We start from the raw sequence: 16,293 nt of genomic DNA on the forward strand, positions 1-16,293 counted from the left end.
TGCTGCGAGTACCGCCAGGCAGTTGACCCATCGGTGTGCTTTTTTTCCGTAAGGGTGAGTGGCTTGGGGTGATGTAATGTCCTGCCAACGTCGGATCCAGCGAGCCGATTCAGGCCCAATCACATCCACTGAAACCAGCAGCTCGCTTCCCGCAGCATTGCGGGTGTTGGCCGCGAGCATGCACGAGGCGGTCGCTCAGCACTGGCGGGCTCGTCACCGCTGACGAGGTTGATTGCACAATCTCTGCGGCGGCTGCAGGAGCTGTTGCAGCAAATCACATGTACCATGATGCTCTGGTTGCCCATCCGACCTCGGCAATACGGAGCAGAGGTGTCCGTGCATATATGTGTGGCGGAAGTATCAACGATGCACAAGGGAGTCAGATTTGCTGCGCTGGTCGACGGCGGTGCTCTTGTACATGATATGCAGAACAATCGGGACACTGTTCGATTTGCATTTTTGCCAGCGGAGTATGTGATTGCCTGTCCAACAACGCCATAGCGGATCACTTCCAAGCGAAGTCCGCGGGCCGCTCTCTGATCTTCGTAATCGCTCTCCGATCTTCACGATCTCTCTCCAGTCTCCATGACCGCCATGCACGCAGCAATCATGTTGCGCGCCGCATCGGCATCGCGATTCTGCACAGGCACACCCTTGGTGGCTGATCAGAAACCCGGGCTGGATTTCAGCACGTGATTTCCGAAATTGGGCAAATGACATCCCGCCCCGTTTCATGGCTCGCGACACCGCTTGCCATCCGAACCAGCGTTGCTCGCATCGCTCTGGAAGCATCTGTCGTCCAAGTCGAATCCACTGGGACATCTGGCAGGTGGAAAGACCCTACTCGAGATCGATCCCGCTGAGCATCTGGACCAGCAACGCGGCCACGCAGCCACGCAGCCATGACCGTCGACTATACAGGCGATCTGAGCCAGTTCGTCAGCACCTCCATTCAGAAATATGTTCTGGGCAGCCACACCCTGCGTGTAGACTGCATCGCGGCAAGACTGGATCCGCCAGCGCAGCTATTTGAGGAACCATCCACGTCGCAGCAGCTGGATCGGCTGGTGCTCATCTCCAAGGTCGGTTCGTCTCCGCTGATTGTCTTTGGCATGAAGGTCTCCGAGTTTGTTGTCTGCGAGACCGGGTCCGACTCGGCTCGGTCTGTGCATGCCTATATCGAGAAGATCGACTCGACCGGATTCTTCGACCACAGCCTTGCTCGCTCTGAGGCCTCGGCGGGTCAGGATTTCTATTCGATATCCCGGTCGACGCTGTTTGGCTACATCCAGCACCTCTACGATCGCTACAAGTCGCAGGCTCCGGAGATTTGGGTCCACACATTCGCTCGCTCGATGCCTGAGTACCTGTTCCCAGACTCCAAGCTCAACCCTGGAAAGTACCGCGCCAGTAATCCCGGCGCCGGCCTCGTTCGGTGGTGGAAGTCGACTCTGGACCAAGCCATGGCCAAAATGGATCCGCAGCCGATATCCGAGGCATTCTGGCTCGTCCCCGGCGAGGGCGAGGCGCTCGCCCGCCGCTTCTTTGAAGCCCCCGGATGTGTTCTCAAATGGAACTGGGGGCTGCCTTGGCCAGCACACGGGTCCGCGGCAGTGCTGGTTCCCCGGTTCCCGGACGACCCGAAAGGCCGCATCATCGCCGATTCCCTGAGCACTGCAGCCAAACCATCCGGAAAGCCAACGCTGACGGTCAAGTCCCTGGTCAACATGCTCGAGTGCTCAGGCGAGTCGTCGAACCAGACCACTTGCTATTTTGTGGTGCGCATGCAAGCCGCCCACAACGCCGACGAGCCGAGTTGCGGTATGGATCGCTCCAGAGAGGGATGCACCGACTCAAACCTGTGCGATCACAAGGCATTCGAAGCCATCACCAAGGAGCTTGGGAGTGGATGCTACAGTAGCCAACAGAATGCAGTTCAATCCAGCGACCGCCTGATCAAACTGTTCCGCGAGACCCCGGGCACCACATGCTCCCATATTCGCATCGAGAACGTCCCCAAAGCAAAGGGTTTGGATGAAACTGCGGTCAACTCAAGCACAGCCCCAGCAACGACAATCACCAGTCTTCAGGGTTTGATCAAGAAGAAGAGCAAAACGGCGCCAAATACTGTCGTAACCAGCAGCATTCCCGACGGAAGTGCAACATCCTCAATAGCGAGCACCTCCGTTGTAGAGTCCCGTTCCAACGATATCCAAAGCCTCGTGAAGCGCAAGCAGCGACCGCCAATGCAGACCAATCCGGACAGCGAGCCAGCCAAGCGCATGAAGCCTGGGGCGGGCAATGATTGCGAGTAAATGATGGGGGCATGGATAATATGGACGGACTGTCCGCAGAGTATCCGTGGAAATATATATACATTACTATACATAGCGAGAAGAGCAATAGAAACGAGAGACATGGCCGTGGGCACACAATAAGAGGTGTTATGGTGGGGGGCGAAATGAGACGGCGAGACATTGTGAGGCTCAATGTGGCTATGAAAGCCAATGCTGGCCGGCGTCGGGCTGGGCAGTTTTTGATGGATTGGTGGCTTGTATCGACGGCGAGTCGGTCGTGGCCGGAATCAGCACGATCTTGGCCGGGGCCGTGCTTGTCGAGGGCTCGAGCGGGTCGACGGCGATCATCACTGGTTGTTCGACAACGAGGCCCTCCGGGGCGGGAACAGCCCGGCGCTTTCCAGCAATCTTGGCAGCTCTGGCCGTCTCGGCTGCCACACGGGCCTTGGCTGCGGTGCGGCGGGCCTCGAGCCACCTTCCGACTCCAGTACTGCAAGGATCGGTAATTGTGCGCCGGCAATAAAACAGAAAACCTATCAGAACAGATAGTCCAAATAAACCGAGGCAGATCCATCCGACTGTATTTCATTCCAGTTGATTTCATAGGATTTGATTCGATTTCAGTCCGTTCATCGGAGCGAGGATGGCAGAGTGGGCGATGAGATGGAGAGAATGTGGCCGGGATCGGCACAATGGAGGAACCGAGGCCTGCCGGCCAGGACAAAACACAACCCTCGGTGCAATCCATTCGCACACCAGCCGGTCAGTGCAAGGGCCCATTCACGGACAACAACAGCAACGACACCGGTCTTGTACCTACAGTTGATGACATCTTGCGAGGACCAACTTGAGCTTGGTGACGAAGGGTCACCAACGATGACGACCGAGCTGCCAGCGCCGCTGGAACCACTGGGGCCCTTGCGTTTGTAGAGAAAGTGATCATCCTCGCGAAGGGAATCGGCAGGGTGCTCGGCTTGAGGAACGCTCGCTGGGTCGACGACAAACTTGATGAGCATCTGTGGCTGGATTGTGTTTGGCAGGTGCGAGTTGCCGGACTGGCTGGCTGACTGATAGGCAAGACGGGTGCTAGAGGAGGACCGAACAGAACTGGAATGGGCTGGGCTGATGCGGCTCGACCAGCAGCGGCTGGGGTTATGTAGGCCGATGTGCGAGACCATCCGTGGGACTCGATGTGGTGAAGCCGACCGATTCGAGCAGCAGATCGGAGCGGCGCGTCGGGATTGGACGGCTGGGTGACACCGATTGGTGGCGGTGCGATGCGGCGAGCCACAGCATAGCCACAATGCAGCCAGAGCAGGGAGCTTGATACCATCATGACCCTGGCTGCTGCCTGGCTGATATTCGGCCAAGCGGCTCGTCCTCATGATGATACCACTTGTGGTGATACCTGCCACAACGCATACCGTGCGGCGGGTGTGGTGCAGAGCCGATCCCAACACGCAGCTTTGGCAGCATCGGCGGGTGCCCGGCTCTCTGAATCGACAGCGATGCCGACTGCCGCCTCAAATCCAGAAGATCGTGGGTGTATTGTGTTTGGCAGAGGCCAGCAGGAGCATTCCTCTCTGAGCCTGAGTTAGGATCATGTGGGCCAGTGTCTCATTCCCCCCCCCTGAGTAAAGGGGATCACAGCCGACTGCTGCCTACTGCAGTCTGGACAGGCATTTGGATCGATTGTCGCGATGGACGCTCAGTGCGAGCAGCCCGAGGAGCATTTGGAGGCATACACCGGCTTCTCGGCCTTATCAGAGCCTTGCTGGAGGTTGACTTTCTTGGGAATCAGGCCTGTGCAACACAGATTGCACGAGTCAGAAGATTAGCAATGTTGATCGTCTCCTCGGCGATTTCAAGCAGCTTGTGTTAGATACGCCGTCACTCACCCAAGGTCTGGAACATGAGCTCGTCATCCGTGAAGGTGTTGTTGGGAGTCGTCAGCAGCTTGTCTCCGGTGAAAATGGAGTTGGCACCAGCCATGAAGCAGAGAGCCTGCTCGGCGTGGCTGAAGCGAACGCGACCAGCGGATAGCCGAACCTGGTCATTGGCAGCGGTTATGTCCGTCAGTCACATGTGCGCTTGTTTCTGCGTATAGCAACAGGGGGCACCTCCCTCGACCGGTGCGGCCACTTTCCTTTCCCGTGGCGTGATCAGGAACCTACCATGGCCTTAGGCATGATGATGCGTGCGGTCGCGATCATGCGGATCATCTCCCAGATGCTGACGGGCTGAATATCAAACAATCGACATGGATGGTGGATTGAGCGTTAGTTGTGGCGTCTGCAACCCGGCTGTCGCTACAGAAGCTCCGGCCATGAACGACCGGGAGTCGACGCGGGCGAACAGCAGCAAATGCAGCAGTGCGATAGAGTCGGTTGAGTGCTGGAGATACTCAAGAACACAGGAGAGGACCCGTCAAAAGCTCTCAAGCAGGACACTCACCTCCTGCTTCTCCAGAGGAGTGCCCTCGACAGCAAGCAGGGCGTTCACTGGCACACTCTCGGGGTGCTCGGGCATGGTCGCCAGCTGCCAGAGCATACCGACGCGGTCCTCGGGGGTCTCGCCCAGACCAATGATGCCACCGGAGCAGACAGAGATGCCGGCATCCCGGACGTTGGCGATGGTGTCCAGGCGCTCGTCGTAGGTGCGGGTGGTGATGATCTGGTGGGGGAGGGAACATGACACGCCAACACAGCACGGTCACGGACCAACACAGCGGGTTTGGAATGAGTCACCAGCCAGTCACCGGGGCGCTGCCTGACGAGGCTTGAGCAACGGGAGGAGGGCGAACCTACCTTGGGATAATATTCGCGGCTGGTGTCGAGGTTGTGGTTGTAGGCGGTGAGGCCGGCGTTCTTGAGGGCCTTTGCCTGCTCCTCGTTGAGCATGCCAAGCGTGCAGCACACTTCCATGCCCATGCCACGGATCTCGGTGACGTAGTTCAGGATGGTGTTGAAGTTGGTCTTGCGGCCATTGAGATCTCTCCAGGCGGCACCCTGGAGAAACGCACGGTGGTTTTTATTGGCGACGAGGTATGTGTGTAAGGAACAGATGGAGAGAAGCACGAGACTCGGAGCATCAGCATGGAACCACGATTCAAGGAAGCGGGCTATAGTAACTCCTGAGCGACCGCTCTTGGAAAGGGCTGTCTACCAACACACTATCGGAGTAGCGTAGCCAAACCATCGGATGCGGACAGCGGAGCGCAGGAACAAGACCTGCAACATACCATGCAGAAACGGCTGCTGCCGGCCTCCTTGGCTCTGCGGGCAGCCTGCAGAACACTGTCCTCGGTCATGAGCTTGCTGGCCTTGACCGCTGTGTCGTGCTTGGACGACTGGGGGCTATATGAACAAGAAACGTCAGTACGGAGAATCTGAGGGCGATGATCAAGTGCCGAAGCGCTAGCACCAAGGGTGTGCATGCTGTGGCGAGGGATTACCAGTACGAGCAATCCTCGGAGCAGCCGCCGGTCTTGATGCTCAAGAGCGTGCACTGCTGGACCTCGCGAGCACCATGGTGTTTTCGGTGCACGTTTTGCTGGATACGTAAGCATTATGGAGAATGGATACACAGTCGCAGTGATCGGCAGCAGTCACGGTGTCGTTGGAAGCATCGACAGCGCCATGTGAGGTGACCGACAGTCAACATAACGGCGGAAAACCACGTTAGTCGCTTGGAAGACGGTATGGCTCACCAGGTCGAGAGCAAACACATTGCAGGCATATGCAATCAATCGGCCAACAGCATCGCCGAGATCGCTGAGAGCAGCCAGCGACACGAGTCGGGGGCGAGTCGAGGTAACAATGATGGTGCACTGGCAACGGCGCTGCTGCAGGGTACGTACGCCATGGTACAGCAGATCCATGATCGGCGAGTCGTAGATCTGCTTAATCTCGGTCTTGGTCCAGTCGTTTCGGAGCGGGGATTCAGCGTAGTGGGCGGCGCCGTTGTCTGGGGTTGCCGCAGTCTGGCCAATGGTCGCGAGCCGGGTGCTCAGGGTGGTCGAGAAGGTCCGGGCAAGAAGCCACGAAGGACGGGTCTTGATAACGGCGAAGCGAGACATGGCTGAGGCGAGGTTTGGATCAAGATGGGATGGGATCGGGAAGGGATGGGATGGGATGAGTGGAGCGCGGATAATGGGAAGAGGCAGATCGGAAAGCCTCGGGGGGAGTCTCAGGGCGATGGTCGAACAGGAACACCACGGGCGGGTGGGCAGATTGGGCGGCAGATATATGCGCGGAAGGAGCGACCCGCGAGGCAACGGGACGTGGCGGCCGGAAGACGGAACAGAGGGGCTGCGCGATGGGGCGTTCTGTGGGACTGGGATGCCTGGGGCGAGCGAGAGCGGGCGAGGCGGCTGTGGGGAAGAGTGATTGAGAATGTAATTGTGGATGCCGCGATGGAGATGAGGACGAGGGGGACGGCGATCGTGTGAACATCGTATCAAAGGCAATAGCGAATCGCAACAGTGAATTGCAGAAGCGAATGTGGTCATGGTGGCGGCGTGATTGCAGGAGATAAGGCAAGTGGGTGAGCATGAGCACGAGTGAGCCGTCCCATCGTGTCGCACTCGGCGAGCAAATCAACCATGCGGATTGGATCCCGAACAGAGCGCTTTCGACTTTGTCTTTGTCTTTTGACTTTTGACTTTGTCTTTCGACTTTTGACTTTTGAATGCGCCGCTGCTGGCTCGCAGCCATCGAACACGGATGCGAGTCGGCAGCGGATTCCCCTGCTGGTCTTCGTGGACGGCAACACCACTATCATCCCATCCTTCACATCCCGTCCTTCGCATCCCATCTTTCGCATCCCATCCTTCACATCCCATCCTCGCTTGCCACATCTGCACCCGGCCTGTTGAGCCGCCATGACACCGAATGACACGGAACGGCGCTCGGGTCCACTGCTGCGCACCGCCGTGCAGCCAATCGCCGCGCGGCCCTTGCTGCTCGCGCCAAACCACGTGTCCGTGTTGCGTGCGCAGTGATGCCAGGCTCCCTTGGGGCTGGGGATCTGGTGCCGTTGCCTTCCCCCAGCCTCCATCGCACCCCGACAACAACCCACGGTGAGACCCGCTGTGCAGCAGATCCGATATCGGATTTTTTGGGGGGAGGGCGTCGACCTGTGGGCTTGCTATATCCCGCTGCACCGATCCTCACTCTCCCCCATCCACTTTCCTTTCACTGTCGCCAGAGCCATGCCGCATCCCGAGTCGGCGCGCTGGATCAACTCCATCTCGAGAAACCTCCCGGTCTACCAGATCTTCGCTGCCAACACCGATGTCGGCAAGACCATTTGCTCAACGGCGCTGACCAAGTCAGCCCTGGCTCTGAATCGCCAGGCCTTCTATCTAAAGCCGATCCAGACCGGATTCCCGCGGGACTCGGACGCCAGGTTGGTTGCGGTTGCATCCCAGTCCGCCCTGGTGTGCCCTGGTGTGCCCTGGTGTGCGGATATCGAGTCCCACACGGCTTGGGAGCTCCGGCAATCAATGATCTTTGGTGTACTGGGCTTCTCCCAAATCACAGCATGCTATCTGTGACGATGGCGGTACCGATCGGCAACTGACGCGGTCGTACGTGATAGACATGTCAAGATGTTCTGCTCCGGCGCAGAAACCGCCACTCTATACACCTACAACGAACCAGCCAGTCCCCATTTGACCGCTATCTGGGTATGCCATGCCCAGCACGGCACCGTCTCGATGAAACCCATTGAGGCCGCTGCCATCCAAGCACATAGCGTGCATCGACCGCGATCGCTCACTCTGGCTCCTCTCTGCATAGGAAAACAAGCCCATCTCGGATTCGCAGCTGCTTGAGTCGGTCCAGAAGTTCCTGAATGATGTATCGGCCCAAACGGCATCCAGGTCACCGTTCGTCATCGTAGAAACAGCCGGCGGTGAGGGCTTGCAGCAGAACACGGGGGAAGGGCGCATATTCCATCTGTGGACTTGCCGAATCGTCTCGCGGGTCCATCGGCCTGCTATTGATCGACCCTTTCTGACGGCCGATCGCCTATTCATGGCGGCTCCTCTGACCATCGCCCTGTAATGTATTGTGCCCAACAGGCGTCAACAGTCCGTCGACCTCTGGCAACTTGCAGTCCGATGTCTATCGTCCGCTGCGACTGCCCATTGTCCTGATCGGCGACTCGGCGCTCGGCGGGATCTCAACAACCCTTTCTTCATACGAAGCCCTTGTGATGCGTGGATACACCGTCTCGTCCGTTCTCATGTTCGACAACAAACAGTACAAGAACCACGACATCATCGCTCGCAATGTCGATGCTCCTGTCGATCTGCTCGCAATCCCGCCAGAGAAGGAAAAGGAGCATCTGCACGATGCCACCAACATGATGGTTTATTACGAAACGGCCGCTCAGCGATTGGGGCCCATGGTCTCGCGGCTGATCGACGAGCACGACAAGCGCATCCAGGAATTGGAGGGCATGGCGGAGCGCGGCAAGCGGTCCATTTGGTGGCCTTTCACCCAGCATGGCCTCGTTCGAGAGACCACCGTCATCGACTCGGCCTATGGCGACTACTACACGACGCTCAAGCAGCCCTCGTCGGCTGTTTCTGTCGCAGGCACACCCTCGGCAGCATCTGTGCAGCTCTTTGATGCCTGTGCCAGTTGGTGGACGCAGGCTCTCGGCCACGGCAACCCCAAATTGGCTTTGGCTGCCGCCCATGCTGCCGGTCGATACGGCCACCTCATCTTCCCAGAGGTTGTCCATCGCCCGGCGCTGGAGCTGGCCGAAAAGCTGCTGAAACAGCTTGGCGACTCGTGGGCCACACGCGTCTTTTACACCGACAACGGCAGCACCGGCATGGAGGTTGCCCTCAAGATGGCCTTCAAGACCTTTGAGAAGCGCCAAGCCAAGCTGCTGGGAGAGGACCCTGCTGCGGCGCCCACCAACAAAGCTCTCGAGGTCATTGGCATCAAGGGTGCATATCACGGCGACACCATTGGCGCTATGGATGCCGCGGACCAGAGCGTCTTCAACGACAAGGTCAACTGGTAAGTGTGCGCATCAACAGACCGATTCGAGCCGGTGCTCTCCGACACCCCGGATGGCTGCGATCGCCGTGCATGTCGCCCGCGCTCGGTCGTGATTACGGCTTCTGCTTGTGCCAACGCGGATAGCTGAGTTGCCGATAGACGTTGACGGCGTGCATAGCGTCGTGTCTCGCCTGTCGCACCATTTATTGGTTCGCTCGAACGCACCTTGCTGACACACCCAACCAACTAACGGCATCGTCAACTCGCACACGACCCACCGGTTTCATTCGGAATTCAAGGTACAAGGGTCGCGGCTTCTGGTTTGACCCTCCCACGGTCGTTCTCAAGAACGGCGAGTATCTCGTGCGGCTTCCTGAGTGCATCAAGAATGCAGGCACGCCCGAAATCGCCGCCGATCTCGTCCTTCCAACCCGAGACAACGTCTTCTCGACTCTGCGCGATGGTTCGGCTCTGGCTCGGCTGTATCGAGAACACATCTCCGCGCGCCTCGCCAGCGCTATCGAGTCCGGCCACCAGTTCGGTGCCCTCACCCTGGAGCCCGTGCTCCTCGGCGCCGGTGGCATGCAGTGGATCGATCCTCTGTTCCAGCGTGTCTTGGTCGAGTCGGTGCGCGCGCTGCCAAAGACCCATAGGCATGCTGCTGTGCCCGTTGTGTTTGATGAGGTGTTTACGGGCCTGTATCGCCTCGGCTATCCCTCGGCTGCCCGCGAGCTGCTCCAGACTCAGCCTGACATTGCCGTCTATGCCAAGAGCCTGACCGGCGGTGTGACTCCGCTGTGCGTCAATCTGACGTCCGAGGAAGTTTACCTGAGCTTCCTTGGTGACGAGAAGCTCGAAGCTCTCCTTCATGGCCATAGCTACACGGCCTATCCCGTTGGATGCGAGCTCGGGACGCGCTCGCTGGATCTTCTCGAAGACCTCTACAAACGTGGAGCCATCCGCGACACCTGGAGTGAGAAGGTACGTCGGCCAGCGATTGCTGCGTATGCGATCCTGAGCTGCGCTGCATATCGAGTGCGCGATCGAGGCAAAGTCTGCTCGGCCGACAGAGTATCGAATCCGGTGTGTGTTGGTTCGATGATGCGTCTAACGCCACGACTCGGCTTCATACACCCGTCAACATGCGGACGTCTGTTGTCCCCTCCCATGATATTGGGTGAAACACTCGAAATCGCCATGCAAATCAATCGTCACTTTGCGGCCCGGTTGTGTCCACCCCAGGAATGTCTGGCCATATCGCGACTTCCAAACGTCGACGGCGTTGTTTCACTCGGTACCGTTCTGGCGGTGGAACTCGCTGCCGAGGATGGAAAGGGTAAGTGTGTGCGGGAGGGAGGGGTGAGTGCTCTGGTGCACAGTTAATTCGACTGACGAATGGAGCCCGGCATGGCTTCGGTCTTGACCAATAATATCGGCATCCGTGCCTCTTGTCTACGGCTAATGTACCATGTCCTGGGCTCTGATGCACTCGCAGGATACGGCTCTTGCTCTGCCCAAGCTATCGTGGAATCGCTTCGGACCGAGCACAACGTCTACGCCCGTCCCCTCGGCAACGTTGTGTATTTCATGTCGTCTCATGTCACGCCTCAACAGGATGCCAATCGCGTGATTGAAACCGTTCGAGCCCTGATCCAGTCTCCGCCCATCGGAGACCCGTCACCCCGACGATCGACGCAGGAGGCAGCCCGGCTTCCATGATCGCTCAATTGCTCGTCATGAGCAGCCGATTCGCGACGTCACGGTATCGCGCGGCACGTCATGCACGTCTGGAATACAAAGAACAGAAATAACTTTGCGGTTACTATCTTGAAAAATGGTGAATGACCAAGTGGGGGTTGATGCCCCCCCCCTTTCCTTCCTCCCCAGGAATTGCACACAGAGTCAGTAGCCAGAATGAGAGTGTCGGCTGATGCCGAAGCAAGATGCTGTCCCGACAGCCCACTATTGGTTCTCGGAAAACGTCGTCTATTGAATTGCTGTGCAAAGCGCTGTGTCCACAAGATCTAGTGTTGAGAGAGAAAGAGCGAGGCGAGGCCGAAGGATCTGTGCTCTCGTTGGAGGGGGATTTGCACGGACAATAGGGCCCCCCAACGATACCACCGAGCGGCAGCCCGAGAACGGCTCAGGTTCGCTTGTGGCCGCGAATAGCATTGTATGTCGTTGTGCTTGTGCGCGAGAGGTGTGGGTGTGTCTCCACGAGACTGAGGTTCGATCGTGCGACGGACGTTCGCTCCAGCTGATACCCCGAGAGGCCCAGCGGAAGCACTTTTGGGGAAGCTTCCTGGGACCGGAAGCAGATGAAGATTCCGTTGGGAATGAGGCGGATGATGGCTCCCAGCGGAATCGAGATGAATCCGATGACGATGCAGGCCGCCCATTGCACCCCGCTCAAAGGCGTTGTCTGGAAGGCCACGGCACCGAACTGGACAATGAGAGCCTGGCCAATGGCAATGAAGATGACGATGCCGATTGCGATCGGGTTTCGGAAGAAGTTTCGGAAGACGTTGAGCTGGTTGTCAATGCGGCAGCAACTAGGGGAGGCGAGAGCAAATTTTGTGTGGCCAACAGAGTGAGGAGACGGATGGGGAACAGATGGATGGAGACCAGAGAGCAACAGAGTATTGCGACAGTGAGTGCGTGCTGCCCAAACGTCGAGACGGATTTCCTCATGTGCGCCACTGCACCCACTGACAGCGAGATCAACGCTGTCCAATATGCCAACTCCGGCCCGCAGACCCCCCCCCTTCTCTCTCTTACTTGATCAGGTTGAAGATCTGCAAGAACACAAAGGTGTTGAAGAGAATGGTCTTGAGAACGACTTTCTCGGCGCTGATGATGGGATAAAGTGGGTCCGTGACCAAGACCGAGGAGTTGAGGATCCCGCCAGCATTGCGAAGCTCTGGCAGAGTGAAGAGCGTGGGCCCCGCGAGCAAAATGGAAAGATTGACAGCGATCTGGAAGCCCGACTGCAACAGAATCATCTTGCACATGCTGATGTTGATCAGCGATGCCGCTTTGCTGTCCGGATTGCGATCGAGCAAGTCGCGGCTTGGTGTTTCCGTGGCATAGACCAGGGCAGCAAGGCTGTCCATGATCAAGTTGACCTGTGTGCGTGGTTGCCGAGAATATGGTATAGTATGTTAGCGACGAAGCCTCACCACAGTGGCTGCTCAGATGCCCAAGCGCAGGCTCAAGCAGGCTTGATTTCTCACAGTGCTCTTGGGGCGGGGAGAAGTCTTTGCTTGTTGGTTTTGCTCGCCATTGGGTGCGTCGGCGCGGCGCAATGACATACCCAGAGCAGCTGCACGGCTGTCAAAGCCGAGCCCTCGTTTGCATCCATCAAACTACTTATGAACGACACCACGACTGCAGTGATGTTGACCGTCAGCTGGAACATGATGAACTTTTTGACGGCGTCGTTGACGCAGCGACCCCACTCGAGAGCCTTGACGATGGACGCAAAGTTGTCGTCCATCAGAATGATAGACGAAGCCTCCTTGGCCACTTCGGTGCCGGCGATGCCCATGGAGAAGCCAATGTCGGCCATCTTCAGGGCCGGACCATCATTCGTGCCGTCGCCCGTGACTGCGACGGTCTCGCCAAGGTGCTTGAGCCTACCGACCAGCAGCTGCTTGTCGGTCGGGCTTGAGCGAGCGAGCACCTGGAGTCGCGGCAGGATGGCGTCCATCTCTTCCAGACTCAGGTTGCGAAACTGCGCCCCCTCCATGATCACCCCGCCGCGACAGTAGATGCCACACTGGCTTGCAATCGCCTTGGCGGTGATGATGTTATCGCCGGTGACCTGCAACACAGACGATCGATGATGTAGAGATGCAAGAGCGATGTAAATCAAGCGAGCACCAACCGTCTGCCCGTGCTCGAGGGGGGGCAATGTGATTCCACTTGACGAAGGTGCAAAAGCAGAGTCGCTGAAAAGTCATACCATGCGAACAAACACCCCAGCGCGCTGGCAGTCTCGAACAGCCTCCTTGACACCAGGGCGGAGCGGGTCCTCGATTCCAACGATAGAGGTGCATATCAAATCGCATCCGCCCAGCTCAGCCAGAGCGAGGGGATGGGCCAGAACCTCTTCGTCTGTCAGAGGCGTGTCTTGGAACTCAAGGTCGATAGTGCCGTCGTCGATGGGGATGATCACACCGCCGTTTTCTTCGATCTGTCGATCAATCTTTTGCTTCCATTCCTCATGGCGGGCCTCTCGGATCCGTTCACGAATCGATCCGCTGATCCAGGAATCAAACTCTGGCTTGGACCACTCGCGGTAAGCCATGCAGATGGTTCGCAGCGAGAGCTGTGCATAGCTTTTGATCAGGCGCTCCATGTCGTGGATGTGGTTCTCGTCCAGAGGCTCGATCCGTGGGGGCTCCACGTCGTCCAGTTGACTCAGGATGGCAATACGGCTGCAGTACTTGAGCACAATCTCCGAGGCACCCTTGACAAAGACTCGGTACACAACGTGATCACCGTCCTGCGCCATGATCAGCGTCGTCATGGACTTGCGCTCGGACGAGAACGGGTAGACGTGCACGATTCGGTTGGCGGGATCTGCTCTGAGCTGCGAATAGTCCGAGCCCATCTTGACAATCCAGTCGAGCAGTGCGGTCTCGGTCTTGGAGCCCACAAAGCCCTTCTCGCCCGTTTTTTCGTTGTAGCCCTCAAACGCAGACGAGTTTAGAGCGGCGTTTTCGATGACCAGCCGAAGCAGGCGAGCACCATCCAGCCCACGAAAGCCAACGCCTTCCACCTGGCCAACCCGGCTGGGAATGTCCTTGATATCGGCCTTGCCAAAATGCAGGTTACATCCGATAACGCCTCGGACAACAGTCATTTTGTTTTGAGTGAGAGTGCCTGTTTTGTCGGAGCACACCGTCGTTGCGTTCCCCATGGTCTCGCACGCCGAAATGGTTCGAACAAGGTTTCGGTCCTTGAGCATCTTGGTTGTGGCATAGGCGAGTGCCAGAGTTACGGCCAGCGGCAGACCCTCCGGCACGGCCACGACGACGATTGTGATGGACGAGATCAGGATGTTGATGATTGCAGTTGCTGTCATAGTGGCGTTTTGCTGCCCTGGGGCAGAGCCAAACCCGGTTGTTGACGTGACGGTGATGAAGTATTTGATGAGCAGACAGAGGAGCATCAGAAGTGCTGTTGCAGATCCAAGTTTGGCAATGTTCTCGGTAACGCCGTCAAGCTTTATCTGAAGCGGGGTCTCCTCAGTCTCGGTTCGCATTGCTGATCGCGGCGCCGGAGTCGATAGTTCCACAGCGGCACAAAGAGTCGCAGGGAAGTGCAGCAGATCACAGAGTAAGGAGAGTTCCAAGTTACTCATATGCGCGGTATGCATTCGGAGCGCAACGGCAAGTCGCGGAGATTCCTGCGATCGTGCATCATAGCCTGGGCTTCCTCAGCATCTGCCCTTGTCGTACCCATCATGATCCTTCCGAAAAACGAGTTGGTTCCAACACCCGTGACGATATAGCGGCCGGTGCCTTCGAGGATTTTGCTGCCGCTGAGAAGTAGACAGTCGCCCTGCGGCGACTTTTTGATGGCGTCACTTTCGCCCGTGGCCGACGATTCGTCTGACTTGAGCAGACCGCTCAAAACCAAACCGTCGGCGACGATCACATCGCCGGGTTCGAGGACCAGGATTTCTCCAACCAGTATGCTGCGCCAAAGACGAAAAATCATCCCCCGCGGGCCCAAAGATGGATCGACGTCAAAGATCTGAGCGAGTTGTCTACGAAGCCAAGTCGATGCGCCACGGAAAGGACGGACTTAAATCTATGTATTTGCAGTGGGATACCTGTAAACCGAAATGAGCTTGGTCTCTCCTCCGCGGATGGCCTGCGAGTGGAGGTGAATAAACCGAATGTCAGACTGAGGCTCCGACACTTTATATCGCAGCATTCGAGAGCAGTGGCGAGCCATCTCTGGACGAGCCCTCTCAACCAGACGGCTGTCCATATTACCTTGACGACCTTGTCGTCCTTTTGGGCATTGAGCTTCCGGAACTGCTTCTCCTTCTGGTAGTCGTTGATGCTCGCGGCCATGACGACAATCACGACAGCAACAAGGATTGCGAACCCCTCGATCCAGTGGGTCATACCCTCGGTGTTGCTGGGCGAAAAGTCCTCGTACAGGCCAACGCCAAGCGACACGACTGCAGAGATGGACAAGATGATCTGTGGGTGAAGAGGCGCATCAGGAGGTGAGTGCTATGCCCTCGAGACGCTCTGTAGACGTCTTTTCAATTTGATTGCATCAGCCCAGGACACGGCTGGATCATCCCCGAGTCGAAATACGCGACAGCGCGCGGCAAATAATGCATGATATCCGATGTATGGTCTTCCCACCCAATACACAGGAATGCCAGACACAATCGATCGTGTGCCGACTCACCATGATCTTCTCTGACAGCGCCGCAAGCATCAGCTGGCCGAGGGACTTGGAGACAACGGGAGGAAGGGTGTTTTCTCCAAACACGCGCTTCCGCTCGTCGACAGTGCTGGAAGTAATACCCTGGCTCACATCGATCTTGAGGGCCGAGACCACCGCTTCAATGCCGCCGAGGGTCTGCAGATGCTCTGGGTTCTTGGAGGGATTGAAGATGGTGCTGAGGTCGGCGGCAGACAGCTCAAAGGTCATTGACCCGAGCGGACTGGGTATATCGGCCGAGTCCTTCAGCTCTTTGTATGGCTCAACCTTCATGTGGGAGTCGGCTCGGGCTATACTGGCTTTGGTTCTGGTCAGGCAGACCGTCGCGCAGCAGGCAAGTCAGTGGGTTGGTATGGCTTCAAGATAATATGGCCGCGTGGCTAGAACAAGCGCCTATGTGCACCCAGTATTCAGAGGTTCTCAATGAGGGCAAAGGAAATTGACGAAAGGGAGAGTAGGCAAATACAGTGCAAAGATGAAATTGCTTTGGAGTTGGTCAAAAT

The 16,293-nt window shown here is 57.5% G+C and overlaps 5 protein-coding genes across 5 annotated transcripts; 2 read left to right on the plus strand and 3 right to left on the minus strand.

The window, feature by feature from the left end:
- The first annotated feature begins 771 nt into the window (after positions 1–771).
- On the plus strand, positions 772–2,386 carry BJ171DRAFT_508289 (histone acetylation protein-domain-containing protein). Its single transcript, XM_053111285.1, has one exon. It carries the CDS (start codon positions 903–905, stop codon positions 2,313–2,315), a length of 1,413 nt encoding a protein of 470 aa, XP_052965918.1. The 5' UTR covers positions 772–902; the 3' UTR covers positions 2,316–2,386.
- Positions 2,387–2,409: 23 nt separating this feature from the next.
- BJ171DRAFT_508290 (uncharacterized protein) lies at positions 2,410–3,263 on the minus strand. Its single transcript, XM_053111286.1, has 2 exons — positions 3,114–3,263; positions 2,410–2,875 (listed from the first exon to the last, which is right to left on the minus strand). The coding sequence occupies exons 1-2, from the start codon at positions 3,238–3,240 to the stop codon at positions 2,496–2,498; spliced, it is 507 nt and encodes a 168-aa protein (XP_052965919.1). The 5' UTR covers positions 3,241–3,263; the 3' UTR covers positions 2,410–2,495.
- A 562-nt stretch (positions 3,264–3,825) lies between these two features.
- On the minus strand, positions 3,826–6,574 carry BJ171DRAFT_508291 (biotin synthase). Its single transcript, XM_053111287.1, has 8 exons — positions 6,157–6,574; positions 5,752–5,849; positions 5,539–5,653; positions 5,105–5,305; positions 4,752–4,970; positions 4,472–4,537; positions 4,196–4,346; positions 3,826–4,100 (listed from the first exon to the last, which is right to left on the minus strand). Exons 1-8 carry the CDS (start codon positions 6,373–6,375, stop codon positions 4,006–4,008), a joined length of 1,164 nt encoding a protein of 387 aa, XP_052965920.1. The 5' UTR covers positions 6,376–6,574; the 3' UTR covers positions 3,826–4,005.
- A 609-nt stretch (positions 6,575–7,183) lies between these two features.
- Positions 7,184–11,147, plus strand: BJ171DRAFT_133744 (pyridoxal phosphate-dependent transferase). Its single transcript, XM_053105652.1, has 7 exons — positions 7,184–7,706; positions 7,899–7,986; positions 8,099–8,213; positions 8,383–9,334; positions 9,616–10,297; positions 10,559–10,652; positions 10,812–11,147. The coding sequence occupies exons 1-7, from the start codon at positions 7,510–7,512 to the stop codon at positions 11,033–11,035; spliced, it is 2,352 nt and encodes a 783-aa protein (XP_052965921.1). The 5' UTR covers positions 7,184–7,509; the 3' UTR covers positions 11,036–11,147.
- Positions 11,148–11,287: 140 nt separating this feature from the next.
- On the minus strand, positions 11,288–16,034 carry BJ171DRAFT_443039 (PMCA-type calcium-translocating P-type ATPase). Its single transcript, XM_053108108.1, has 8 exons — positions 15,755–16,034; positions 15,325–15,537; positions 15,159–15,199; positions 14,782–15,020; positions 13,281–14,587; positions 12,630–13,139; positions 12,095–12,441; positions 11,288–11,868 (listed from the first exon to the last, which is right to left on the minus strand). The coding sequence occupies exons 1-8, from the start codon at positions 15,998–16,000 to the stop codon at positions 11,460–11,462; spliced, it is 3,312 nt and encodes a 1,103-aa protein (XP_052965922.1). The 5' UTR covers positions 16,001–16,034; the 3' UTR covers positions 11,288–11,459.
- Positions 16,035–16,293: the final 259 nt, after the last annotated feature.

The sequence above is a fragment of the Polychytrium aggregatum genome (genome assembly GCF_025602895.1).
Source record: "Polychytrium aggregatum strain JEL109 chromosome Unknown BJ171scaffold_22, whole genome shotgun sequence".
NCBI lineage: Eukaryota > Fungi > Chytridiomycota > Chytridiomycetes > Polychytriales > Polychytrium > Polychytrium aggregatum.

Coding starts and splice junctions, on each gene's coding strand:
- BJ171DRAFT_508290 (XM_053111286.1), bottom strand. CDS start 3,240: ATGATCACTTTCTCTACAAACGCAAGGGCCCCAGTGGTTCCAGCGGCG. Junction 2,876..3,113: donor CAAGATGTCATCAACTGTAG/GTACAAGACCGG, acceptor AATGAAATACAG/TCGGATGGATCTGCCTCGGT.
- BJ171DRAFT_443039 (XM_053108108.1), bottom strand. CDS start 16,000: ATGACCTTTGAGCTGTCTGCCGCCGACCTCAGCACCATCTTCAATCCC. Junction 15,538..15,754: donor CGCTGTCAGAGAAGATCATG/GTGAGTCGGCAC, acceptor CTTCACCCACAG/ATCATCTTGTCCATCTCTGC. Junction 15,021..15,158: donor AAGCTCATTTCGGTTTACAG/GTATCCCACTGC, acceptor TCTTTGGCGCAG/CATACTGGTTGGAGAAATCC.
- BJ171DRAFT_508289 (XM_053111285.1), top strand. CDS start 903: ATGACCGTCGACTATACAGGCGATCTGAGCCAGTTCGTCAGCACCTCC.
- BJ171DRAFT_133744 (XM_053105652.1), top strand. CDS start 7,510: ATGCCGCATCCCGAGTCGGCGCGCTGGATCAACTCCATCTCGAGAAAC. Junction 7,987..8,098: donor CCCATTTGACCGCTATCTGG/GTATGCCATGCC, acceptor CTCTCTGCATAG/GAAAACAAGCCCATCTCGGA. Junction 10,653..10,811: donor CGCTGCCGAGGATGGAAAGG/GTAAGTGTGTGC, acceptor ATGCACTCGCAG/GATACGGCTCTTGCTCTGCC.
- BJ171DRAFT_508291 (XM_053111287.1), bottom strand. CDS start 6,375: ATGTCTCGCTTCGCCGTTATCAAGACCCGTCCTTCGTGGCTTCTTGCC. Junction 5,850..6,156: donor TGGATCTGCTGTACCATGGC/GTACGTACCCTG, acceptor TTACGTATCCAG/CAAAACGTGCACCGAAAACA. Junction 5,306..5,538: donor GCAGCAGCCGTTTCTGCATG/GTATGTTGCAGG, acceptor GCGTTTCTCCAG/GGTGCCGCCTGGAGAGATCT.